The sequence below is a fragment of the Sus scrofa genome, chromosome 7 (genome assembly GCF_054392235.1).
Source record: "Sus scrofa isolate SSC_HxYL_T2T_F1_AM1 chromosome 7, Sscrofa_HxYL_maternal_Yorkshire_Landrace_v2.0, whole genome shotgun sequence".
Classification (NCBI taxonomy): Eukaryota; Metazoa; Chordata; class Mammalia; order Artiodactyla; family Suidae; genus Sus; species Sus scrofa.
This window is the reverse complement of record NC_139389.1, coordinates 105,184,961-105,212,609: the sequence shown is the minus strand read 5'-3', so window position 1 is coordinate 105,212,609 and position 27,649 is coordinate 105,184,961. Positions and strand designations below refer to the sequence as shown.

Sequence of the window (27,649 nt, the reverse complement as noted above, 5' to 3'; positions counted from 1 at the left end):
GTACATATCATGTGTATTTGAATCTAATGAGTATTCAGCATTGTTGCTAGTAGTGTTTTATATGCATCAGCTAGGTTAACTTGATTAACTTTGCTTAATTTGCTTGATTAACTTTCCTTACACTTTGCTTAATTTGCTTGATTAACTTTCCTTACACTTTTTTGTTTTGGTCTGGTTTTTCTATCCATTGCTGAAAGATGTGTGTTAATACATACAAACAGATTTTAAATTTTTGTATTTCTCTTTTTGGTTCTTTCAGTGTTTGCTTCATATATTTCAAAGCTATTAAGTAGACACAAATTCCAGTTGAGTTTTATCATATTAAATATATCTTTATCTCTGTAACTACTTTATCTTTTCTTCTATTAATATGACTTCTTTCCTTTCATTTGCCAATATAAATTAGTAAACTATTGTCACTATTTTAGAGTAGATGTTCTTTCCTTTCAGTTCAGATGCTTAACTTTTTCCTCTGGAGCATGTTGAATTAGATTCTGATTTGCTTTTAGAGCCAATAAAGGGGAATAGGAATATGTCTTGAGCACACTAGGCATCCCCTAGCAGGATAATTTCACCAGCTGAGATAATTAGAGGATGTAGGCTCCCTCTGTGGTAAAGGACAGTCAGGAATACTTGAGAGAATCTGAATACTCAGAACCAGTCCAGTCCTAGAATTCCCATTTTCAAGTGTCAAGGTTTTCCCCTTCTCAATCAGATTTCCTACCAGAGTCTTGGGAAATCTCTGTATTCAGTTTACACTGTAATTCTGCAACTCTCCAATTAAATTTTTATTTTCTTTGAGGTTGGCCTTGTGGCTAAAAGAGAGATAGAAAGATTTTTTTCAGTCCACTTATTAGCAGTCTGAGCTTAGAATTTAGAGCCTTGAGCCTCATTGTGCAAAATCTCCATTAGAATTCAGTATGGTCATTCCACCCCTCAGTCCTTAGGATACCCATAGGCATCATTACAGCCATCCCTTGGTCCCCCACACACTTAGGGCACTTCATCACAATCAACACTGAGTAGTAGTTGAATTAATTGTGATGCGACTATGTACCCATTTTCCATTCAACAGAAATTTAACACTATGTTAAGGCCATGGACATAGCCAAGTGAATTCCATAGTCCCCTTTTGTCTGTTTCTCTTGGCAGCACTCTTGGTACCAACTCCTTTATCTGTCAAAATTTAGTCCAGAAAAGAGAAACCCATCAGGAGTAATTACCCTTGGGAATTCTTGAAAAGGTATTAGAGGACTGAACAGGTAAAATGGGAACACTGAGTTACACAGAAATAAGAGTTGATAGAAGCATCTCTACCCCTGAGATTGGGAGAATAAAGGGAAGAGGTTGGGGTTATCATAACCTAGAAGCTGTCACAATGGTCCTCATAGATCTGGACGTGAACTCAAGAAGATAGGGCATTACCAGCTCAGGTAATGATGGTAATTAGAAACTTAGAAAAGGGTACTAGCTATTCTGAGGTTAATAGCTGTACCTCTTATAATGTGATGCTGAGCTGGCACTGGTTCTTTAGAGATATGGAAGAAGGACCTCCAAAACTCTGACTCATCTCAGAGAGAGAGGTGCTACTTGCATGGGGCTTCTATTAAGGAGTTCTGTGGTATGGCTGGGAACGTCGGAGAAAGAGACACTGGCTGGCAGGGCGAGGGTTACCCAGGGTACTTGAGTAAAATCTGGTTCTGAGAGTTCAGTGGAGGGTACACTCTACACTGGGAATCTTTGACAGGGCTTGAAGGAGGTGATTCTGTGAATGTGGTACCAATTCTCACCACCAGAGCAAGGTCCCATTGCAGGGGCCTTCCTGAAAAGTAACAGCAGGCAACAGGTAAGCCCCTCTTCCTTGCTTTTGCCTTTTATTCTTCTTCTTGTGCCCTTCTTGACAAAACTCTTTGGGCAGCCAGCTAGAAATGGAGAAATAGAATGTGCAGATTTCCATCTCCAGCTCCATAGACAAAGGATGAATTTACCTTTGGGGTTCAAAAAGCAGATGATAGTCAGCTTAAGATGTGTCAGCAGAATGCTGCTATAGCTTCTGTGATGACAGGTAATAGTGGGTGACCATGATCTATATGAAGCTCTCTGCTATTTTCTGTTGTTTCATTTAGTTGTGGCTCACTAAATCAATCTCATGACTCTGTATGGTTTTTGACCTGAATTTGAGAAACACTGAGTTAGCTATGACTAAGAGTGAATGAAGACACAGTAAGTAAGGAGTCTTGAAGAGTTTGAAAGAGCTCATAGAATAGCAGAAAGAGTTAGCTAGTGAAGCAGAGAAAGATTTTCACACTGCTTGAAGTGCGGGTCATGTTAGAAAGAAGGGCTGTGGAGTGATAACCAGTCCACATACTCGGTGGTAATATTTCTCCAGAACTTGTCTTTGGAGTACTGCAATGGTGACAAAGACGGGTCTGTCTCAGAGATTCTTGGCAGGGAACTTTTTTTATTATTATCACGTCGTATTTTTGAAAAAGCTTAATATAGGTTATTTTCCTCTTTATAGTTCTTTTTTTTTTTTTTTTTGGATTTTTAGGGCTGTACCCAAGGCATATGGAGGTTCCCAGGCTAGGGGTCCAATTGGAGCTGTTCTCTTTATAATTCTATTTTTTTTTTTTTTTGGCTTTTTGCCTTTTCTAGGGCCGCTGCCACGGCATATGGAGGTTCCCAGGCTAGGGGTCTAATCAGAGCTGTGGCTGCTGGCCTACGCCAGAACCACAACCATGTCTGAGATCTACACCACAGCTCACTGCAATGCTGGATCCTTAACCCATTGAGCAAGGGTAGGGGTCGAACCTGCAACCTCGTGGTTCCTAGTCAGATTTGTTAACCACTGAGTGATGATGGGAACTCCTCTTTATAATTCTTGATCTTTACTAATCTCTTCCAACTCCACATTCCCATCGTAATAACCCCAAATCTGTAGCAGATACCAAGGATATCATGAAGGAAGACATAGAGAGGAAATCTGGTAATTAGGTAATTAGGATTTCACCTCTATCAGGGCTGCTTTCCCTAAGAGATTTCATCTAGTATTCCGATAGCCATCCGTTAGTTCTGGAAAAGTATCCAGGTATGTCCATGTGTTCTTGACATCATAATGCTGAGGATGTTCCTCCTGCTCTACATTGCTGACCCCATTTGTGTCCTTGTTTAGAATATTCAGTATCTGTTCAAATGTATCTCCAAATGTGTTTTCACTCGTTTCCACATATCAAGCAGATTGTCGATACTTTAAGTGAAAGTCAGCGAATGAGTGAAATTAGCTTTTACCTGTATGTATGTTTTCAGCAGAAATGAAGTAAGTCCATTCAAATTGTGGTCTTTGAACATTTTAATGGACGGACTCTAGTTTTAGATTCCTCAGTCCAGCTTTCTTTAGAGAATTTAGCTAACTCACCAGCCACGTAAAATATATAGAGTGGAATTTAAATGTACACAGCCGAGATAGGTCTCTTATGAATGAGAACATGATACTGCTGGGCTGGGTGAAGAGAAGTCTGTTGCCTCAGTGCCCTGACTGGAGGCAGTTGTGCTGCTTGCCTTGTCCCCAAACAAATAGCAGCCCCCTTCCCTGTTATCCATCAGTATGGCTGCCTTGCTTTGAATGCCCAAGGATTTCTGCACCTAAAAATGTGTTATAAAATAAAAATTTGTCTTGACTGGAGGGGGTCTCCCAAAACAAATGAGTCATTTAAGTAAGTTTACCTTGACTGCTAACCTGAAGCAGAATGGGACTAGATAAGATGTCCATAGAAGAACAAGGGGAGTTAGAGCAAAAGGTCTGAATAAAGGGGAAAAAAATGTGAGTTTTGAGTGGGTTGTCCACATGCCTGCAGAAGATAGTAGGGTACAAGTTGATTTTTTGGGTGATGGGGAAATGGAGAGTCAGATGTCAGTCTCTTTACTGTGGAAAATATCATGCCAAATTACATGTTAAGAGAACAGTATGTAATGACTCCTTATCAGGTTTAACCAGCCTGTTAAGGTTTAACCAACCTTCCTTCTTCTTTCTCCCTGCAAACCTGCCCTTCCCCACCGCTTGCCCTTTTTATACACAGGAGACAATCTGAGGAATGTTACTGATTCAAGCTTTGTCCCAGGTGAAATCACTATCTCCTCTCCCTCTCTCTCTCTTTCCCCACCCTCCCTATCCCTACCACCCTATCCTAGCTCTTTGTTCTGCTTTCACTTTCAGCACTGCAGCTCTGATGGTCCAACTCTTCCAGGACACAGATCCATAAAGGTCAACCCTGCACCCTGAACATCTCAGAGGGAGGAGCCAGACCAGTCGTGCCTGATATCCTGCCCTCTTCTGCCCTGGACAGAGGGCTCCATAATGGCAGGGGGTGAGGCCCTGGTCCACATCAGAGTTACTCTCTTGCTACTCTGGCTTGGGGTGTGTCTATCCATTTCTGGCCACTGTCAGGCTAGGCCCTCCCATCACTTCTCCTCCCCAGAATTGGTGATTCCCTTGAAGGTGACTGGCAGGAGCAGAAATGCAAAGGCTCCAGGCTGGGTGTCCTACCGCCTGTGGTTTGGGGGCCAGAGACACATTGTCCACATGAGGGTCAAGAAGTTCTTGGTTTCCAGACACCTCCCAGTGTTCACCTACACGGACCAGCATGCCCTTCACCAGGATCAGCCTTTTGTTCCCGATGACTGCTACTATCATGGTTATGTGGAGGGGGTCTCTGAGTCCCTGGTTGCCCTCAGTACCTGTTCTGGAGGTTTCCGAGGAATACTGCAGATAAATGATCTCGCTTATGAAATTGAACCAATTAGATTTTCTGCCACATTTGGACACCTGGTATATAAGATAGACAATGATGCTACCCATTTCCCACCTATGAGATGTGGATTAACAGAAGAGGAAATAGCACACCAATTGGAGTTGCGTGCATCACATAATTTTACTCTGAGGCAAAGTTCTTACACAGGCTGGTGGACCCACTTGCGGTTTCTTGAGCTGGCAGTGGTTGTAGACAAACTTCGATATGTTCACTTGGGAAGTAATGTGTCAGTAGTGCAGCGTGACATAGTTGATGTTGTCAACATAATTGACAGCTTATATAACGCTTTGGAACTTGATGTAATTTTAGCTGGGATTGAAATTTGGACTGAACAAAACCCAGTTCCCACTGATGACATAGATAAACTTTTGGAGGATTTTGCTATTTGGAAGTATTTTGACCTTGATGCCCGATTGCCACATGATACTGCCCATCTTTTCATTAAAAAATCGTTTGGCATAAAACTTGGAGTTGCCTACGTTGGTGGGATATGCCAGAGTCCTTTAAATAGTGGAGTTGATGTTTTCGAAGATGAGAGGCTGTATGATTTTGCGGTTGTTGTGACCCATGAACTTGGTCATAATTTAGGTATGCAGCATGATACTACATGGTGTGTGTGTGAACTTCAGTGGTGCATAATGTTTCCTGCCAGACGGGTGACAAATAAATTCAGCAACTGCAGTTATGCTCAGTATTGGGACACTTTTATCAGGGATGGATTATGTCTTTATTCTCCTCCACAACTAGGGAGTATCTTTACACTACAGTATTGTGGGAACCTAGTGGTCGAAGAAGGAGAGGAGTGTGACTGTGGAACAGTAGAGCAGTGTGCAGATGATCCCTGCTGTCGGTTGAATTGCGCTCTGAAGCCTGGAGCTGCTTGTGCTTTTGGGCTGTGTTGCAAAGACTGCAAAGTCATGCCATCTGGGACTTTGTGCAGAGAACAGATCAGTGAATGTGATCTTCCGGAGTGGTGCAATGGCACATCCCATCAGTGCCCAGAAGATGTATATGTGCAGGATGGAATTCCCTGTAGCAACAGTGCCTACTGCTATAAAAGGAGATGTAACAACCGTGATGAACAGTGCAGGGAGATTTTTGGCAAAGATGCAAGGAGTGCCTCTCAGAGTTGCTACAAAGAAATAAACACCCAAGGAAATCGATTTGGTCACTGTGGTATTGAAGACACACAATATGTAAAATGCAGGCCCCCAGATATCCTGTGTGGGAGAGTTCAGTGTGAAAATGTGGAAGTAATCCCTAATCTGATAGAGCATTCCACCGTGCATCAGCTTCACTTCAATAACACCACTTGCTGGGGCACCGATTATCACTTGGGGATGTTTGGGTCTGATATCGGTCAAGTGAAAGAGGGCACAATATGCGGTCCAGAAAAGATTTGCATCCGCAACAAGTGTGTCACTATGGTTCGTGAGCCACAAGCCTGTCAGCCTGAGACCTGCCACATGCAGGGGACCTGCAATAATAAAGACCATTGCCACTGCAACCCTGGATGGGCACCTCCCTACTGCAACCACAAAGGCAATGGAGGTAGCGATGATAGTGGCACACCTTCTCATGGGCAAGGAGAAGAGGTAGACATGAAGCAGAACCAGTCATTTTTGTGGCTTATTCCTTTGATTTGTTTATTTTTTTTTTGCTTCCTTGTGCTTTTTAAGAAATGTAAAAAGAAAAAGGACAATGCCAAGGAGGAGGAAGGGACAGAGGAAGAAGAAGATGAGGAGGAAACAGAAGATTAAGGCTCCTACTTCTCTAAAAACAAAACAAAGCAAAAACCCACTAGTTTTTCTTTTAAGAGTAGGGAATCATTAGGGCATGTCAATTTCAAGAAACATTTAAGGATCCCTCATGTCAGGGTCAGAAGAATTAATATTACAATGAAGGATTCCTACTATGTTTTTACTCTTCAGTGTTTCAAGCAATATTAAATGTTCCTTTTTTCCCTTGTGAGTCATCTCTGTATGTTTCCTGAGCAAAGCATGACAAAGTAACATGTTGAAGCTAGTGTATATCAGTGGTAAACCTCCTGCCACCTTTGTACTCTTGAAATGTAAGGTCTGGGATGTGCCAACACATACCACATTTCTGTTTTAGTTGCTCTTTTCCAGATAGCTGTGCCAAAAGTGGGTGGTAGAGTAGCCTGGAATGATGGGTGGTAGGCGAAGGGAGTTTACTTTCTTGTGTGCTGAAAGTGACTCTGTGCTTTTGGTGGGACCTTCATTCTGGTAGACATGATTAATTTTGACTTCCAGTTTTGTTGACTCTGTTAGAACCCCTGTCATTCTTCATCAGAAGTACTAGCACCATTTGACTACTGATACTTTCAGAGATCTGAGTTGGAGGTCCAGGGTTAGCAGTGTGGTTCTCCTCTGAGTTACTGAAGTCCCAGCAGCAGCTGGTTGCTCGGCCTCCTTGGAAGTCTTGGTCCCTGCTCTGCAGAGGATCTCCTTAAATCATCAGTACTAGAATGAACCCAACTTCTTTCCTGTGTTCCCAGCCTGCCTGGATTGTGTTGTTATTGTTGTCTAATGACCTTAATCTCAGGCCATGGTAATATTAAGACATAACTCTTCCTTACCTCTATTATGGAGTAGGAGTCCAATTTCCTGTTGGGAATCAGGATCAATTATCCCAGCCATCACCATAGCTCCATTCATTGCCTATTGATTCAGAGGTGTGAGGAGCCAAAATTGGTCAGGTAGTAGTCTTGACTTCCAGTTAATAGAATCATTGTTGTATCTCCTGTGGAAGCATTCCTTCCTCTAGGACTAAGACCTCTAGGCTAGCATAGCTTAAAGTCATGGGAACAAGAAGCAAAAAGTTTTTTGCTAGTGGATCACTAAGGTAAGTACTGAGTGGTATCACTTCCATTTCCTCCCCTTAATGCCTGGACCCATGAATCCTGGGTCTGGGAGAAACAGCACCATATATTGGATACTGGTTCAGGGTATACACTCCACTGCCTCGAGAACCTCTCCTGAGCCCTGCAAAGTGTTGCTACCTAGCTGGCAGTGTGATAGCCTTCAAAAGACTTTAACACCTAACAAGACAGCTGCTTCAGTATAGTGGGGAGCATAGTAAGACTTCTCTAAGAAGTCATAGTAAGAATTCTCTGAGCATGGACCCATTGCCACATTTCTTTTTCTGTGAAGTGAGTTTCTTGATCAGAAGCAGTGCTATTTGGAATACCATGATTGTGGATGAGGCCTTTGTTAAGTCCATGGCTGGTATCTTTGGCAGAAGCATTGGGTTCAGTGAAGGCGGGTTATATCCAGCTTTTTTACTTCAATAAGAATAAAATCCACCCCCCCCCCCACGCTTCTGTTTGGAAGCAGTTTAGTGTAATGAACTTCTAGCATGCGCCTCTAGGTAGCTGGCTGATCACCCCAGGAAATGGTGCCATACTGGGAGTTCAGTGCTGGTCTCTGCCACTGCAGGTTGGGCAGTTATTGGTGGCTAGAGCCTGGTCATCCTTAGTGAGGGGAAGTCTATTTTGCTGAGCCTATATGTAACTGCCAAGCCTGCCTTGCCTACCACAGCCACTTTTTTTTTTTTTTTTTTGTCTTTTGTCTTTGTTGTTGTTGTTGTTGCTATTTCTTGGGCCGCTCCCACGGCATATGGAGGTTCCCAGGCTAGGGGTTGAATCGGAGCTGTAGCCACTGGCCTACGCCAGAGCCACAGCAACGCGGGATCCGAGCCGTGTCTGCAACCTACACCACAGCTCATGGCAACGCCAGATCGTTAACCCACTGAGCAAGGGCAGGGACTGAACCCGCAACCTCATGGTTCCTAGTCGGATTCGTTAACCACTGCGCCACGACGGGAACTCCCACAGCCACTTTTTTTTTATTATTATTATTATTTTCCCACTGTACAGCAAGGGGGTCAGGTCATCCTTAGATGTATACATTGCAGTTACAGTTTTTTCCCCCACCCTTTCTTCTGTTGCGACATGAGTATCTAGACATAGTTCTCAATGCTATTCAGCAGGATCTCCTTGTAAATCTATTCTAGGTTGTGTCTGATAAGCCCAAGCTCCCGATCCCTCCCACTCCCTCCCCCTCCCATCAGGCAACCACAAGTCTCTTCTCCAAGTCCATGATTTTCTTTTCTGAGGAGATGTTCATTTGTGCTGGATATTAGATTCCAGTTATAAGGGATATCATATGGTATTTGTCTTTGTCTTTCTGGCTCATTTCACTCAGTATGAGATTCTCTAGTTCCATCCATGTTGCTGCAAATGGCATTATGTCATCCTTTTTTATGGCTGAGTAGTATTCCGTTGTGTATATATACCACTTCTTCCGAATCCAATCATCTGTCGATGGACATTTGGATTGTTTCCATGTCCTGGCTATTGTGAATAGGGCTGCAATGAACATGCGGGTGCATGTGTCTCTTTTAAGTAGAGCTTTGTCCGGATAGATGCCCAAGAGTGGGATTGCAGGGTCATATGGAAGTTCTATGTATAGATTTCTAAGGTATCTCCAAACTGTTCTCCATAGTGCACAGCCACTTTTTTAATGAGCGCCTTTAGCGGTGATGAGTGGCTGGGGAAGGAGGCTGACTGGTATCCACAAAATGGGTCATCCCATCCACTTGTTTGTTAAAATTCCTCTTCTGAGGTAACCATTTGGTGAGCATTGTAATGGCACACAAATGCTTCCTTTTTTTTTTTTTTTGCCTGTTCAGAGAGGTCTATCCATGTACCTCTTTCCAGCATTTCTTTGTCACCCATTTTCAAATCATGTTCCTTCCATGTCCTTGACTGCAGACAAACTGTTGGCCACAGCCTAGGAATTGGTATGAAATCACAGATCTGGCTATTTCTCCTTGTAAACAGTGTGCACAACTAGATGCTATACCTGGTGATCTGTTTCCTAAGAAAATTTCCCTTTACTGCCGTACTTCAGGGATATCTAGGAGAGAGTGTGTCTGTTGTCCATAATCAGGTGATGCATGTATATCGTGTAGAACCATCTGTAACTCAGTCTCAGGTCTTTTAGTTCCCTGTCAGCTGATCAAAGAGAGCTCCCCATGAGGCTATCTGTTCCAACCCTTAAAGGGCCTGTTTGGCACTGGCCTTCTGACTTTCTCTGTCACTTCTCTTTGTTGATGGAGTGTAAGTGCATAGGCCCTTTATGGCCTTGTAGGGCAGATAAGACCCAGTCCTTATGGGAAGCTCAGGTTGTATGGTAATAAATGGCCTATTGTCAGGCATTCCGTGTCTGCTATGGCCTAGTAATAGGCCAAGAGCTGTTTTCAAAAAGGAGAATAGTTATCCAAAGGTGATGGCAGATCCTTGCTCCAAAATCCTAAAGGCCTGCACTGTGATTCACCCTTAGTAGCCTGACAATAGCTCCAAACAGCATCCACACCTGCGACTTACACCTCAGTCACCACTGGATCTGTTGAATCATATGGCCCAGTTGGCAGAACAGCTTACATATAGCAACCAGAACCTGTGGCAGAGCCTTTTCTTCTTGGACCCGACTCCAGAGTAGCAATTTTCAGGTCACTTGGTAAATGGACTGGAGTAGGGCTCTAAATGAGGTATATATTGCCCCTCAAATCTAAAGTGCCCCACATTGTATTGTGCTGCTTTCTTGGTTGTAAGAGAGCCAGATACAACTGATTATCTTTGAAGTGATAACTTGACCTGCTCCACACTACAGGACCCCTAAAAATTTCCCTGTATTCAGATCTACTTCCCACCCTCTGACATTGCAAATGTCTTTCCTTTTTTAAAAAAAAAAAAATCTTTTGTCTTTTGAAGGCTGTACCCATGGCACATGGAGGTTCCCAGGCTAGGAGTTAATCGCAGCTGTTGCCGCCAGCCTAAGCCACAGCCACACCAGATCCGAGTGGCATCTGCGACCTACACCACAGCTCATGGCAACGCTGGATCCTTAACCCACTGAGTGAGGCCAGGGATCGAACCCGCAACCTCATGGTTCCTCTTCGGATTCGGTTCCACTGCACCACGACGGGAACTCCGCAAATGTCTTTCCATGATCCTAGTGTCATTGCTACTTCTCACTCACTAGGTCTAATCAGTGCAATATCGTTAATATAAAGGGCCACTATGGTATCTTGTGGAAGAGAAAGGTGATTGAGATCCCTGAAAACTAAATTATGACATAGGGCTGGAGGATTGCTGTGCTTCTGAGGGAGAAGAGTGAATGTGTATTGCTGGCCTTGCCACTTGAAAGCAGCCAGCTTCTGGTGGGCATTAATGGACAGATATGGAGAAAAAGGCCTTTGCTACCTCAACAGTTGCCTTCCAGGTACCAGGGGATGTGTTAGTTTGTCTAAGCAATGAAACCACGTCTAGTACAGCAGTACTAGATGTAATTTAAGTCACCACCTGGTTAAACTTACGATAAAGTAGACCACTTCCATTCTCTCGGATCCATCTGTCCTCTGCACAAGCCATATAGAATTGAAAGAGGATGTGTTGTGAATCACCACCCCAGCATCCTTCACTAATCTCTGTGATCCCTCCATGGATATGGTATTACTTTTGGTTTACTCTTTTTTTTATTTTTAAATTTTTTATTGTAGTTGATTTATAATGTTCTATTAATTTTGTCTGTGCAGCAGAGGGACCCAGTTACACACACACACACACACACACACATATATATATATATATATACATTCTTTTATTTTCTATTGCTCAATGAATTTATTACATTTATATTTGTACAGTGATCATCACAACCCAATTTTATAACATTTCTATCCCAAATCTCCAGCATCTCCTAACCCCCAGCCTCTCTCCTTTGGAAACCATACGTTTTTCAAAGTCTGTGAGTCAGTGTCTGTTCTGCAAAGAAGTTCAGTCTGTTCTTTTTTCAGATTCCACATATCAGTGATAGCATTTGATGTTGGTGTCTCATTGTATGACTGACTTAAAATGATAATTTCTAGGTCCATCTATGTTGCTAAAAATGCTGTTGTTTCATTCCTTTTAATGGCTGAGTAATATTCCATTGTGTATGTTTACCACATCTTCTTGATCCGCTCCTCTGTCGATGGACATTTAGGTTGTTTCCATGTTTTCACTATTGTAAATAGTGCTGCAATGAACATCGGAGTACATGTGTCTTTTCCAGTCATGGTTTTCTCTGGATAGATGCCCAGGAGTGGGATTGCTGGATCAAATGGTAGTTGTATTTTTATTTTTCTGAGGAATCTCTATACTGTTTTCCACAGTGGTTGCACCAATCTACAATCCCACCAACAGTGTACTAGGGTTCCTTTTTCTCCACCCGCTCTCCAGCACTTATTGTTTGTAGACTTTTTGATTATGGCCATTCTGGCTGGTGTAAGGTGGTGCCTCAGAGTGGTTTTGACTTGCATTTCTCTAATGATGAGTGATGTTGAACATCTTTTCACATTTTTTTGGCCATCCCTATGTTTTCTTTGGAGAATTGTCTGTTTAGATCTGCCCATTTTTTGATGGGGTTGGTTTGGCTTTTTTTTGTTGTTGTTGTTGTTTTTTTTTGGTATGGAGCTGTAGGAGGTGTTTATAAATTTTGGAGATTAATCCCTTGTCAGTCCATTCATTTGCAAATATTTTCCCCCATTCTGTGGGTTGTGTTTTTGTTTTGTTTAGGGTTTCCTTTGCTGTACAGAAACCTTGAAGTTTAATTAACTCCCATTTATTTATTTTTATTTATACTGTCATTACTCTAAGAGGTGGATCTGAGAAGATGTTGCAGTCGTTTATGTCAGAGAGTATTTGGCCCATGTTTTCCTCTAAGTTTATAGTATCTGGTCTTATATCTAGGTCTTTAATCTATTTTGAGTTTATTTTTGTGTATGATATTAGGAAGTGTTCTAATTTCATTCTTTTCCATGTGGCTGTCCAATTTTCCCAGCACCACTTATTGAACAGGCTGTCTTTTCTCCATTGTATATTCTTGCCTAATTTGTCATAGATTAGCTGACTGTTGGTGTGTGGGTTTGGTTCTGGGCTTTCTATTGAGTTCCACTGATCTATATGTCTGTCTTTGTGCCAGTACAACATGGCTTTGATGACTGTTGCTTTGTAGTATAGTCTGAAGTCCGGGAGCCTGATTCCTCTAGCTCCATTTTTCTTTTTCAGGATGTCTTTGGCTATTCTGGGTCTTTTATGCTTCCAAACAAACTTTAAAATATTTTGTTCAAGTTATCTAAAAAATGTCCTTGATAATTTGTTTTTTGTTTGTTTGTTTTCTTGCTTTTTGTCTTTTTAGGGCTGCACCCATGGCATTTGGAGGTTCCCAGGCTAAGGGTTTAATCGGAGCTGTAGCCACCGGCCTACACCAGAGCCACAGCAACATGGGATCCGAGCCGTGTCTGTGACCTACACCACAACGCATGACAATGCCAGATCCTTAACCCACTGAGCGAGGCCAGGGATTGAATCTGCAGCCTCATGGTTCCTAGCCAGATTTGTTAACCACTGAGCCATGACAGGAACTCCTGTCCTTGGTAATCTTATAGGGATTGCATTGAATCTGTAGACTGCCTTTGGTAGTATAGTTATTTTCATAATATTAACTCTTCCAATCCAAGAGTATGGTATGTCTTTCCATCTGTTTGTGTCATCTTTGATTTCTTTCATCAGTGTCTTATAGTTTTCAGAGTACAGGTCTTTTGTCTCTTTGGGCAGGTTTACTCCTAGGTATTTTATTCTTTTGGATGCGATGGTAAACAGGATTGCTTCCCTAATTTCTCTTTCTGATCTTTCATTGTTAGTGTATAGAAATGCCATTGATTTCTGTGTATTAATTTTGTATCCTGGGACTTTGCCAAATCCATGGATGAGTTCTAACAGTTTTCTGGTAGAGTCTTTAGGGTTCTCTAGGTATAGCATCATGTCATCTGCAAATAGGGATAGTTTTACTTCTTCCTTTCCAATTTGGATTCCTTTTATCTCTTTTACTTCTCTGATCACTTTGGCTAGGACTCCCAAAACTATGTTGAAGAGTAGTGGCAAGAGCGGACATCCTTGTCTTGTTCCTGATCTTGGCAGGAATTCTTTCAGCTTTTCACCATTGGGAATGATGTTCGCTGTGGGTTTGTCATATATGGCCTTTATCATGTTGAGGTAGGTTCCCATTATGCCCACGTTCTGAAGGGTTTTTATCAGAAATGGGTGTTGGATTTTGTCAAAGGCTTTTTCTGCATCTATTGAGAAGATCATATGGTTTTTAGTCTTCAGTTTGTTAATGTGGTGTATCACACTGATGGATTTGCGGATATTGAAGAATGCTTGCATTGCTGGGATGAATCCCACTTGATCATGATGTACAATCCTTTTAAGGTATTGTTGGATGCGGTTTGCTAGTGTTTTGTTGATGATTTTTGCATCGATGTTCATCAGGGAAATTGGCCTGTAGTTTTCTTCTGTTGTGGTATCGTGTCTGGTTTTGGTACCAGGGTGATGGTGGCCTCATCAAATGAGTTTGGGAGTGTCCCTTCCTCTGCAATTTTTTGAAATAGTTTCAGAAGGATAGGTGTTAGCTCTTCTCTAAATGTTTGATAGAATTTGCTTGTGAAGCCATCTGGTCCTGGACTTTTGTTTGTTGGAAGTTTTTTAACCACAGTTTCAATTTCAGTTCTTGTGATTGGTCCATTCATCTTTTCTATTTCATCTTGGTTTAGTCTTGGAAGATTGTACTTTTCTAAGAGTTTGTCCATTTCTTCTAGGTTTTTCCGTTTTATTGGCATATAGTTGCATATAGTAGTCTTATGTTCCTTGGTATTTCTGTGATGTCCATTGTTACTTCTCCTTTTTTCATTTCTAATTTTATTGATTTGAGTCCTCTCTCTTTTTTGCTTGGTAAGTCTGGCTAAGGGTTTATCAATTTTGTGGATCTTTTCAAAGAACCAGCTTTTCATTTCATTGATCTTTTCTATGGTTTTCTTCATTCCTATTTCATTGATTTCTGCTCTGATCTTTATGATTTCTTTCCTTCTACTAACTTTAGGTCTTGTCTGTTCTCCCTCTAGCTGCTTTTCATGTAACGTTAGGTTGCTTATTTGAGCTTTTGCTTGTTTCCTGAGGTGGACTTGTATTGCTATAAACATTCCTCTTAGAACGGCTTTTGCTGCATCCCATAGGTTTTGGAGTGTCGTATCTTCATTGTCATTTGCTGCTAGGTATTTTTTAATTTCCTCTTTGATTTCTTCAGTGATCCATTGGTTGTTTAGTCTCCACGTGTTTGTGTTTTTTGCAGTTTTTTTCTTGTTGTTGATTTCCGGCATATAGCATTGTGGTTAGAAAAGATGCTTGACAGGATTTCAATTAAAGTTACTGAGGTTGGGGGAGTTCCCGTCGTGGCGCAGTGGTTAACGAATCTGACTAGGAACCATGAGGTCGCGGGTTCGGTCCCTGCCCTTGCTCAGTGGGTTAACGATCCGGCGTTGCCGTGAGCTGTGGTGTAGGTTGCAGACGCGGCTCGGATCCTGCGTTGCTGTGGCTCTGGCGTAGGCCAGTGGCTACAGCTCCGATTCAACCCCTAGCCTGGGAACCTCCATATGCCGCGGAAGTGGCCCAAGGAATAGCAACAACAACAACAACAACAAAAGACAAAAAGACAAAAAAAAAAAAAAATAAAGTTACTGAGGTTGGACTTGTAGCCCAAGATGTGATCAATCTTGTAGAATGTTCCATTTGAGAAGAATGTGCACTTGAGAAGAATGTGTACTCTGTTGCTTTTGGATGGCATGTCCTATAAATATCTAAGAAATCCATCTGGTCTAATGTTTCATTCAGGGCCTGTCTTTCCTTTTTGATTTTCTGTCTGGATGATCTGTTCATTGCTGTGAGTGGGGTGTTAAAGTCCTCCACTATTATTGTGTTATTGTTGATTTGTCCTTTTAAGGTTGTTGGCAGTTGCTTTATATATTGTGGTGAACCTATGTTGGGTGCGTAGATATTTAAAATTGTTATATCTTCTTCTTGGATTGATCCTTTGATCATTATGTAATGTCCTTCCTTGTCCCTTAAAATATTATTCATTTTAAAGTCTATTTTGCCTGTTATGAATATTGCTCCTCCAGCTTTCTTTTCCCTGTTTGCATGAAATATTTTCTTCCCTCCTCTCACTTTCAATTTGTATGTGTCCCTAGAAGTGAAGTGGGTCTCTTGAAGACAGCATATATATGGGCCTTGTTTTTGTATCCATTCAGCCAGTCTATGTCTTTTGGTTGGGGCATTTAGTCCATTAACATTTAAGGTAATTATCAATATGTATGTTCTTATTGCCATTTTATTAATTGTTTTGGATTTGTTTTTGTTGCTCTTTTTTCTTTCCTTCTTCTCTTGTTCTTTTCTGCCTAGAGAAGTTCCTTTAGTATTTGTTGTAAGTCTGGTTTAGTGTTGCTGAATTCTCTCAGCTTTTGCTTGTCTGTGAAGGTTTTGATTTCTCCTTCAAATCTGAATGAGAGCCTTGCTGGGTAAAGTCGTCTTGGTTGGAGGTTTTTTCCTTTCATCACGTTACGTATATCATGCCACTCCCTTCTGGCCTGCAGAGTTTCTGCTGAAAAATCTGCTGATAACCTTATTGGGGTTCCCTTGTATGTTACTTGTTTCTTTTCCCTAGCTGCTTTCAGGATTTTCTCTTTGTCTTTAATTTTGGTCAGTTTGATTAATATGTGTCTTGGGGTGTTCCTCCTTGGGTTTATTTTATATGGTATACTCGTGTGCCTCCTGGATTTATTTTTGCTCTATTATAGCAGCAAAAGCCATTCTAAGAGGAAAGTTTATAGTAAAAATAAACAAATGGGACCTAATCAAACTAAAAGTTTCTGCACAGCAAAGGATACCCTAAACAAAATGAAAACACAACCCACAGAATGGGGGAAAATATTTGCAAGTGAATTAGTGGACAAGGGATTAATCTCCAAAATTTATAAACACCTCCTACAGCTCCATACCAAAAAAACAAACAACCCCATCAAAAAATGGGCAGATGATCTAAACAGACCGTTATCCAAAGAAGACATACACATAGCCAAAAGACACATGGAAAGATGTTCAACATCACTCATTATTAGAGAAATGCAAGTCAAAACCACTCTGAGGTACCACCTTACACCAGACGGAATGGCCATCATCCAAAAGTCTACAAACAATAAGTGCTGGAGAGCGGGTGGAGAAAAAGGAACCCTAGTACACTGTTGGTGGGATTGTAGATTGGTGCAACCACTGTGGAAAGCAGTATGGAGATTCCTCAGAAAACTAAACATATAACTACCATTTGATCCAGCAATCCCACTCCTGGGCATCTACCCAGAGAAAACCATGACTGGAAAAGACACATGTACTCCGATGTTCATTGCAGCACTATTTACAATAGTGAAAACATGGAAACAACCTAAATGTCCATCGACAGAGGAGTGGATCAAGAAGATGTGGTAAATATACACAATAGAATATTACTCAGCCATTAAAAAGAACAAAATACTGGTATTTTTAGCAACATGGATGGACCTAGAAACGATCATGCTAAGTGAAGTCAGCCATACAGTGAGACACCAACATCAAATGCTATCACTGACATGTGGAATCTGAAAAAAGAACAGACTGAACTTCTTTGCAGAACAGATGCTGACTCACAGACATTGAAAAACTTATGGTCTCCAGAGGAGACAGTTTGGAGGTGAGGGGATGTGCTTGGGTTATGGGATGGAAATCCTGTGAAATTAGATTGTTATGATCATTAAAAAAATAAAATAAAATTTTGTTAAGAATTTTTGCATCTGTATTCATCGAAGATGTTGGCCTATAATTTTCTTTTTTGGTAGTATCTTTGTCTTGTTTTGGTATTAGGGTGATGGTGGCTTTATAGAAGTCTTTGGGAATGTTCCTTCTTCAACCTTTTGGAAACGTTTAAGGAGCATGGATATGAGTCTTCTTTGTATGTTTGGTAGAATTTCCCTGTGAAGCCATCTGGTCCTAGACTTTTGTTTGAGGGAGTATTTTTTATTACATATTCAACTTCATTTCTTGTGATTGGTCTGTTCAATTGATCTATTTCTTCTTCTTTTTTTTGTCTTTTTGTCTTTTCTAGGGCTATATATATGTGTGTGTGTGTATATATATATGTTTGTATATATATGTATATATATGTGTGTGTGTGTGTATATATATATATATATATATAAGTTCTTATATTTCTGCAGTATTCATTGAGATTTTGCCTTTTTCATTTTTTTTTAAATTTTTCCACTGTACAGCAAGGGGGTCAGGTTATCCTTACATGTATACATTACAATTACGTTTTTTTCCCCCACCCTTTGTTCTGTTGCAACATGAGTATCTAGACATAGTTCTCAATGCTATTCAGCAGGATCTCCTTGTAAATCTATTCTAAGTTGTGTCTGATAAGCCCAAGCTCCCCATCCCTCCCACTCCCTCCCCCTCCCATCAGGCAGCCACAAGTCTCTTCTCCAAGTCCATGATTTTCTTTTCTGAGGAGATGTTCATTTGTGCTGGATATTAGATTCCAGTTATAAGGGATATCATATGGTATTTGTCTTTGTCTTTCTGGCTCATTTCACTCAGTATGAGATTCTCTAGTTCCATCCATGTTGCTGCAAATGGCATTATGTCATTCTTTTTTATGGCTGGGTAGTATTCCATTGTGTATATATACCACATCTTCCGAATCCAATCATCTGTCGATGGACATTTGGGTTGTTTCCATGTCCTGGCTATTGTGAATAGTGCTGCAATGAACATGCGGGTGCACATGTCTCTTTTAAGTAGAGTTTTGTCCGGATAGATGCCCAAGAGTGGGATTGCGGGGTCATATGGAAGTTCTATGTATAGATTTCTAAGGTATCTCCAAACTGTTCTCCATAGTGGCTGTACCAGTTTACATTCCCACCAACAGTGCAGGAGGGTTCCCTTTTCTCCACAGCCCCTCCAGCACTTGTTATTTGTGGATCCATTCTGACTGGTGTGAGGTGATATCTCATGGTAGTTTTGATTTGCGTTTCTCTTATAGTCAGCGATGTTGAGCATTTTTTCATGTGTTTGTTGGCCATCTGTATATCTTCTTTGGAGAAATGTCTATTCAGGTCTTTTGCCCATTTTTCCATTGATTGATTGGCTTTTTTGCTGTTGGGTTGTATAAGTTGTTTATATATTCTAGAGATTAAGCCCTTGTCAGTTGCATCATTTGAAACTATTTTCTCCCATTCTGTAAGTTGTCTTTTTGGTTTCCTTTGCTGTGCAAAAGCTTTTCAGTTTGATGAGGTCCCATGGGTTTATTTTTGCTCTAGTTTCTATTGCTTTGGGAGACTGACCTGAGAAAATATTCATGATGTTGATGTCAGAGAGTGTTTTGCCTATGTTTTCTTCTAGGAGTTTGATGGTGTCCTGTATATTTAAGTCATCAAAACAGTGTGGTACTGGTACCAAAACAGACAGACAGACCAATGTAACAGAATAGAGAATCCGGAAATAAACCCTGACACCTATGATCAATTAATCTTTGACAAGGGAGGCAAGAACATAAAATGGGAAAAAGAAAGTCTATTCAGCAAGCATTGCTGGGAAACCTGGACAGCAACATGCAAAGCAATGAAACTAGAACACACCCTCACACCGTGCACAAAAATAAACTCAAAATGGCTGAAAGACTTTTTCATTTCTTATTCTGTTTGAGTTCTTTCTCTCTTGTTGAGTCTGGCCAAAGGTTTGTCAGTTTTGTTTACCTTTTCAAAGAAGCAGCTCTTGGTTTTATTGATTTTTGGTATTGTTTTTCTCATCTCTATTTTATTGATTTCCTCTCAGATCTTTATGATTTCCTTCCTTCTGCTGAGGTTAGGGTTTTTTTTGTTGTTGTTGTTCTTTTCCTAATTCTTTAGGTGGTGGGTTAAGTTGTTGATTTGACATTTTTCTTCATTTTTGAGGAAGGCCTCTATCGCTGTGAACTTCCTTCTAGGTACTGTTTTTGTGGCATCCCATTTTTTTTTTCAAACAATTTTTATTTTTTCCATAATAGCTGGTTTACATTGTTCTGTCAGTTTTCTTCTGTACAGCCAAGTGACCCAGTCACACATGCATATTCTTTTTCTCACAGAATCCTTCATCATGCTCCATCATAAATGACTAGATGTAGTTCCTATTGCTATATAGTAGGATCTCCTTGTTCTCCCATTCCAAATGCAATAGTTTGCATCTGTTAACCCCAGATTCCCAGTCCATCCCACTCCTTTCCCCTCACCCTTGGCAAACACAAGTCTGTTCTCTAAGTCCATGAGCTTCTTTTCTGTGGAAAGATTCGTTTGTGCCATATATTAAATTCCAGATATAAGTGATATCATATGGTATTTGTCTTTCTCTTTCTGACTTACTTCACCCAGTATGAGAATCTCTAGTTCAATCCGTGTTGCTGCCATTGGCATTATTTTGTTCTTTTTTGTGGCTAAGCAGTATTCCATTGTGTATATATATCACATCTACTTAATCCAGTCATCTGTCAATGGACATTTAGGTTGTTGCCACGTCTTGGCTATTGTGAATAGTGCTGCAATGAACATGCCAGGGCATGTATCTTTCTCGAGGAAAGTTTTGTCCAGATATATGCCCAAGAGTGGGATTGCTGGGTCGCACGATAGTCCTATATTTAGTTTTATGAGGTACCTCTGTATTGTTTTCCATAGTGGAAATTGGTTTTACCAATTTACATTCCCACCAGCCAGTGTAGGAGGGTTCCCTTTTCTCCACACCCTCTCCAGCATTTGTTATTTGTGGACTTATTAATGATGGCCATCCTGACTGGTGTGAGGTGGTACCTCATGGTAGTTTTGATTTGCATTTCTCTAATAATCAGGGATGTTGAGCATTGTTTCATGTGCTTGTTGGCCATCCATGTATCTTCCTTGGAGAAATGTCTATTCAGGTCTTTGGCCCATTTTTCCATTGGGTTGTTGGCTTTTTTGCTCTTGAGTTGTATAAGTTGTTTTTATATTTTAGAGATTAAGCCCCTGTCAGTTGCATTATTTGCAGCTATTTTCCCCCATTCTGTAGGTTCTCATTTTGTTTTGCTTTGTTTTATGGTTTCCTTTGCTGTGCAAAAGTTTGTAAGTTTCTCTAGGTCCCATTGGTTATGTTGTTTTTATTTCTGTTGCCTTGGGAGACTTACCCAAGAAAACATTATAAGGTTGACATCAGAGAATGTTTTGCCTGTGTTCCCTTCTAGGAGTTTTATGGTGTCTTGTCTTATGTTCAAGTCTTTAAGACATTTTGAATTTACTTTTATGTGAGGGTGTGTTTCAGTTTCACTGATTTATATGTTGTTGTCCAGTTTTCCCAGCTGTTCTTGCTGAAAAGACTGTCTTTTTCCCATTTTATATTCTTGTCTCCTTTGTCAAAGATTAATTGACCATAGGTGTCTGGGTTTATTTCTGGGTTCTATATTCTATTCCATTGGTCTCTGTGTCTGTTTTGGTACCAGTAAAACAATATCTTCATGACTGTGGCTTTGTAACATTGCCTGAAGTCTGGGAGAGTTATGCCTCCTGCTTGATTTTTGTTGCTCAGGATTGCTTTGGCAATTCTGGGTCTTTTATGGCTCCATATAAATTTTGGATTGTTTGTTCTAATTCTGTGGAAAATGTCATGGGTAATTGGTTAGGGATTGCGTTGAATCTGTATATTGCTTTGGATGGTATGGCCATTTTAATGATATTAGTTTTTCCACCCCAGGAGCATGGAATATCTTTCCATTTCTTTGAATCCTTTGAAGTATCCTTGATTAATGTTTTATAGTTCTCAGCATGTAAGTATTTTACCTCCTTGGTCAGGTTTATTCCCAGGTATTTAATTTTTGGGAGGATCCCATATATTCTGAATGGTTGTATTTTCATTATTGTTTGTCTCGAGGTATTTTTAAATTTCCCTTTGATTTCTTTATTGACCCATTGATTTTTTAGTAGCATATTGTTTATTCCCCACGTATTCAGTTTTTCTCATTTCATTTCCTCTGGTTGATTTCTAATTTCATGCCATTGTGGTCAGCAAAGATGCTGGAAATAATTTCTATACTCTAAATTTGTTGAGATTAATTTTGTTCCCCAGTATGTCATCAGTCCTTGAGAATGTTCCATGTGCAGTTGAAAAGAATGTATATTCTGGTTTTTTTTGGATGTAATGTCCTGAAAACGTCAATTAAGTTTCCCTTTTCTAATGCGTCATTTAGGATCTCTGTTGCCTTATTGATTTTCTGTCTAGAGGATCTGTTCATTGATGTGAGTGTGGTGTTCAAGTCTCATATTGTTATTGTGTCCCCATCAATTTCTCCTTTTATGTCTGTCAGTATTTGTTGTATGTATCTGGGTGCTCCTATATTTGGGGCATATATATATTGGGAAGAGAATATCCTCTTGCCATTTTAAACCTTGTTTTCCAGTTGATTCTATGTTTCTCCTTTGTTCCTTTCTTTTTTTGGTTGGATGATTTCCTTTTATTTTATGCTTGTGTCCTTTTCTTTTTAGTTTTTGTGAATGTAATGTTTGGTTTTAATTTGTGATTTCCCTGTTTTTCCAGTATGTTAACTCCTTTCTATATCTGCTTCCTTTAGCCTGATAGTCATATAGCCTCAAACACATTAAAAAAAAAAGAGTCAAGATTTTCTTACTCTCCTTCCCCATATTTTATAACTTTGATATCCTTATTTAACATCTTCATGTTTATCCTTTTGCTGTTCCTTGTGTTAATCTTTGCTTTTACAGTAGTTTTTCCCTTTTAGATCTGTGTACTGGCTTATTTAAGTGATTAGTTTCCAACTGTGATTTCCATCCTGTATCTTCTTACTTCTTGCCTATTTGGAGGAGACCTTTCAATATTTCTTTTAGAATGGGTTTAATATTGTATTCTTTTAGTTTTCATTTCTTGGAGAAATTCTTTATTTCTCCTTCTCTTTTAATGATATCCTTCCTGGATAGAGTATTCTAGGCTGCAATTTTTCTTTTCTAGAACTTTGAATGTACCTTGCCAGTCTCTTTTGGCCTGCAGTGTTTCTATAGAGAAATGAGCTGATAGCTTTGGGGGGTTCCCTCATAATTAACTCATTGTTTTCCTCTTGCTGCCTTTCGAATCCTCTTCTTATCTTTAATTTTTGCCATTTTTATTATAATATGTCTTGGTATGGGTCTGTTTGGATTCAACTTGTTTGGAACCTTCTGTGCTTCCTGTATCTTGATATCTGTTTCCTTTATATTTGGAAAGTTTTCAGCCATGATTTCTTCAAATATATTTTCAATTCCCCTGTTTTTTCTTCTTCTGGAATTCCTATTATGTGTAGGTTGGCCCACATTATGTTATCCCATATCACTTATATGACTCTCATGTTTTTTCATTTGGTTTTCTCTCTGGTGTCCTGATTGGGTGATTTCCATTATTCTATCTTTCAAGTCACTGATTTGTTCCTCTACATTATTCATTCTACTCTTTAGTGTTTTTTAACTCAGCCTGCATCTCTGCAAATGAATTTTCTAATTTTTCTTGGCTCCTTATATTTTCTAGTTCCTTTCTAAAGTAATCTGCATTACTATTCATATCTGCTTAATTCTTTCATATTGGCTCTTAATTCCTTCAGTATTTTCAATCTCCTTTTTGAATTTGGTGTCTGTTGGACTGCAGAGTTCTGTTTCATTGTTTGCTCCTTCAGGGGAATTCTCCTGTTCTTTAAACTGGGAATGGTTCCTGAGCTTCTTCATTTTGTTTATATTTTTCTTAATCTTTGGAGCCTGAGTCTAAGCATCTCAGGCTGTGATGTCCAGGGTGGTGGTACCGATGGTTTGTGTGGCTTTCTCTTTGCTCTGCCTTCCTCAGTTCAGCTGCTGTGCTTTTTCCCAAGGCTTTGATTCCCTCTGTCTCAGCTGATCTCCATATCAGTTAGGTGGCTTCCTAGGGTGCAGGTTCTTTTCCTCTTTCACAGCTTCCTCTCAGGAGTGGTGGTTTTGTCCTGATTCCTTTTCCCTCATCCCTCTTTATTTTTTCCTTTTGTTCTACCTAGTTATATGGAGGGTTTCTTGCCTTTTTTGGAGGTTTCAGGTCTTCTTCCAGCATTCAGTAGATGTTCTGTGCTAATTGTTCTACATGTGGTTTTTTGTTTGTTTGTTTGGTTGGTTTTTTTAATGTGTTTGTGGGAGAAGGTCAGCACCATGTCTTACTCCACTGCCATCTTGATCCTGAATCTGGCTTACTCCGTTCTTAGGTAGAGACATTACTGATGGCTTCCACTTGGACTTTTTCTTTTCTTTTTCTCTCTCTCTATCTCTCTTTCTTTCACCATAATAGCCCTCATTGCACAAGTAGGGAAACAATCATAGGATTTTTCCCAGCTGCTAAATATGTCTGTTCCAATTATGCATTCTGAACTGTGGCAATAACCACAGCCTGGGTCCAGAGAGCCACTGGGCCTATTGTGAAATGGACCTGCACTAAAAATCTGTTGACCACCTGACCTCCATAAGCACCTACTCTGACTGGAGCCCCAGTGTCATTTCAGAGCCAGTGTCTAGCGGTCTCTGAAAGGTATAATTCTTCTTCCCAATGTACTGTAACCCTGGTAAAAGGCTACAACCCTCTGAAGAAGGCTGGCAGAAAAGTTAACTGTATAAATTTTCATTAGTGTATTAGGGTCCTTCCTCAAGGAGACTTGGTCTCCCATTCATTCAAGGGGTTCTGGGTCTGTAAGCTGGCCCAACTCTGGGCATTGAGTGAGTGGCTGTGACTGTATTTTTCTGATTTGAGTTAGACTTTTGTTCACTTGATTTAGAGCTTATATAGATCAAGAGGGAATTTCTGTTTCACTTCTAGGAACATCATGATTAAATCTCCAACGTTATAGGTTTGTGTGAGCCAGACTATTCTAATTGCTGCCTTGGCTCTAGTTCATTATGGTAACTATGCCTACCTTATCTTTGATGGTTAAATTCTGCCACTTGGCCTCTGCCACCCTAGATTCCATATATTACCATTGCATATAGGTTACCCAATGGAGTGCTTGTTTTTCCTACTCTAAGATCTGTCTTATAGAAAAGAGCCATCATGGAGCCCTTCAAGGATGTTGGGCTCCCCTTGCAAATTTATTTCTCAAAATATTAGTGAAAGATATGGCCTCTGGACTTTGCCAGTGTGGGTTAGTGGGTATTCAATGGCAAGTTCACTGTGACATACATTTCATTCTTCCTAAGCCTTTGAATCCCTTCCTCTACATTAAACCGAGAGAGGTTGGCTCACAGTGGGCTTTATTTTGGTCCATGTTTCATCCAACCAAGCAACAGTGTTAGAGCCCTTTATAACCCCCCCAAGCCACTACATTAAATGCAGAATCTCAGCTTAGTGAACCCATATCAATAAACTCATCCTGACCCTACTTTATGTTCCCTTCCCCTTAGAATCCATTAGAATCCGTTCCCACACTTGTTCCATGGATGTCTGCTTGTATAAATTAGACAACTCAAATAGTTCTTTTGGTGTGTAGTGTACTTCCTTCAGGGGTTTGCTAAGTCTTGACTGTAGTGGTATGTCTAGAAGCAGAGAGGGGTGGTGGGGTGGGTCCTGAGGAGAATCAGCATTGTCTTGCCTGGTAGCTCTCTCAGGGGAGGCCATTACTGTTTCCTCATGCAACATAGGGTTAATTCCCTCAGGTGGAGATGGAGAAGCTTCACTGTGGTTGTGGGGCTGCTGCTACAGGGGCTGGGGAGGCCAGTTCCACTGGGCATGGGGAGGGCTCTTCCCCTGGTCATGAAGATTCATTAGAGAAGTTTCAGCGTCTGCAGTTTTTTTTTTTTTTTGTCTTTTTGCCTTTTCTGGGGCTGCTCCCACAGCATATGGAGGTTCCCAGGCTAGGGGTCTAATCAGAGCTGAAGCCACTGCCTATACCGGGGCCACCGGCCTATACCAGAGCCACAGCAATGGGGGATCTGAGCTGTGTCTGCGACCCACACCACAGCTCATGGCAACGCCAGATCCTTAACCCACTGAGCAAGGGCAGGGATTGAACCCGCAACCTCATGGTTCCTAGTCGGATTCGTTAACCACTGCATCACGACGGGAACTCCAGTGTCTGCAGTTTTATCAAAATTAAATAGACCTCATATCTCAAGGGAAGAGTATTAAAGCAGTTGAAGCCCTCTTTAATCTATCAATACATCCCCATCCCAACTTACATGTTCTCATTCCTAACAGTCCCTTCTCTTTAACAGTGGATACCTTGTGAGGCTGGGAGTTCAACTTGTGTTTTAATTCAGCCAATTGCCAAATGAGGTTCTGTATTTGATTTTCACCAATTTCAGCCCTGTGGCTCCAGGAGATAAGACTCTCCTTCAGGGCATGAAAAGGAGCTCTTAGGTCATTTATGGAGTGCTTGAGCTGGGAATTGGAATCCTTGAGTTCGTCCCTTTTCTTTTACCACTTTGTCCGGCAACATTAGGGAACCAACCAACGTCATTTATCCTTTAGTTTTCAAAAAATATCCAAAAGTATCTACTTCTCTCTTTGCTTCATATAGTGTTGATTACGAGTTTCCAAGGCAGACATATTGTGTATCTTTAATCAACCATTTGTCAGTGCTCTCTTTACCACTAGAAAGAGTCATTAGGATCTTTAACCAGATTAGAGAGTGAATTTTAGAAATCACAGAACCGATTCAGAAAACTCATCCCTGAAATTCTGTTCCTCTAAAGTCATTCTTGAGAACCAAGGACACTCATGTCAAGCAGAGAAAGCAAATTCACCTTTCCCTGCCTTTTTGTATTTTCTAGGCCTCCAATGACTGGATCATGCCCACTTGAATTGGTGAGAGCAATTTTTTCACTCAGTCTACTTATTCAGAAGCTAATATCTTTCAGAAATACTTTTATAGACACAGCCAGAAATCATGCTTTAGCAGATACCTGGGCATCCCTTAGTCAAGTCAGATTATGCATAAAATTAAATAGACCCCATATCTCAAGGTAGGCATGTTAAAGCAGTTGAAGCCTTCTTTAATCTACCAAATATATCACGTTCTGTTGCTGAGATTATGGGGAACATAAATTCACATGCAATGCAGATGGTAACAACAACTGGTAGAACCTCTAAGGAGGGGAATTTGTTGATATTCATCAAAAATACATATGCACTTAACCTTGGACCCAGCACTCCTTCTGGAACTCTATCCTAAAGATACACTTCTAAACTTTGAAATTACTTTGGTATAAGGTTATTTGTGGCATATAATGGCAAAATATTGGGAGCCACACCATGCCTACTCATAGAAGATTAATTGAATAAAATATGATACTTATATACAACAGATATTGACATTTAAAATGGATAAGCAAGATTTCCTTACATTGATGACATCATCTCTAGGACCTGTTCTTAAGGGATACAAAACCATGTTCAAACAAACAAACAAACAAACAAAAAAGGAGTTCCCATCGTGGCGCAGTGGTTAACGAATCTGACTAGGAACCATGAGGTTGCAGGTTCGGTCCCTGCCCTTGCTCAGTGGGTTAACGATCTGGCGTTGCTGTGAGCTGTGGTGTAGGTTGCAGATGCGGCTCAGATCCTGTGTTGCTGTGGCTCTGGCGTAGGCCGGTGGCTACAGCTCCGATTGGACCCCTAGCCTGGGAACCTCCATATGCCATGGGAGCGGCCCAAGAAATAGCAAAAAAAGACCAAAAAAAAAAAAAAAAACAAAAACAAACAAAACCATGTTCATCACATTGCATATAATATACTTCTGCTCTTTTTGTAAGAAAGAGGATTGGTTCAAATATGTACATTTACTTTTATTTACAAAAGAAGATTGAAA

At 40.6% G+C, this 27,649-nt stretch overlaps 1 protein-coding gene and 1 long non-coding RNA gene across 4 annotated transcripts in view; both read left to right on the top strand.

Moving 5' to 3' along the window:
- LOC146401829 (uncharacterized) overlaps positions 1–27,649 on the top strand; it is a 227,940-nt gene that overhangs the window by 91,316 nt on the left and 108,975 nt on the right. The gene's annotated exons all lie outside the window — the stretch shown is intronic.
- On the top strand, positions 932–6,779 carry LOC100739754 (disintegrin and metalloproteinase domain-containing protein 20). Of its 3 annotated transcripts, none has more exons than XM_084969620.1 (3): positions 932–1,262; positions 1,748–1,846; positions 4,214–6,779. In XM_084969620.1, the coding sequence occupies exon 3, from the start codon at positions 4,355–4,357 to the stop codon at positions 6,566–6,568; it is 2,214 nt and encodes a 737-aa protein (XP_084825746.1). In that variant the 5' UTR covers positions 932–1,262; positions 1,748–1,846; positions 4,214–4,354; the 3' UTR covers positions 6,569–6,779. The 3 variants fall into 3 exon arrangements, with proteins under 3 accessions (XP_084825746.1, XP_084825747.1, XP_084825748.1); XM_084969621.1 differs by having other exon boundaries at positions 939–1,243; XM_084969622.1 differs by lacking the exons at positions 932–1,262; positions 1,748–1,846 and adding an exon at positions 4,077–4,118.

Bases quoted from the DNA above. Each gene is read 5' to 3' on its own strand.
- LOC100739754 (XM_084969620.1), top strand. From the start codon at position 4,355: ATGGCAGGGGGTGAGGCCCTGGTCCACATCAGAGTTACTCTCTTGCTA.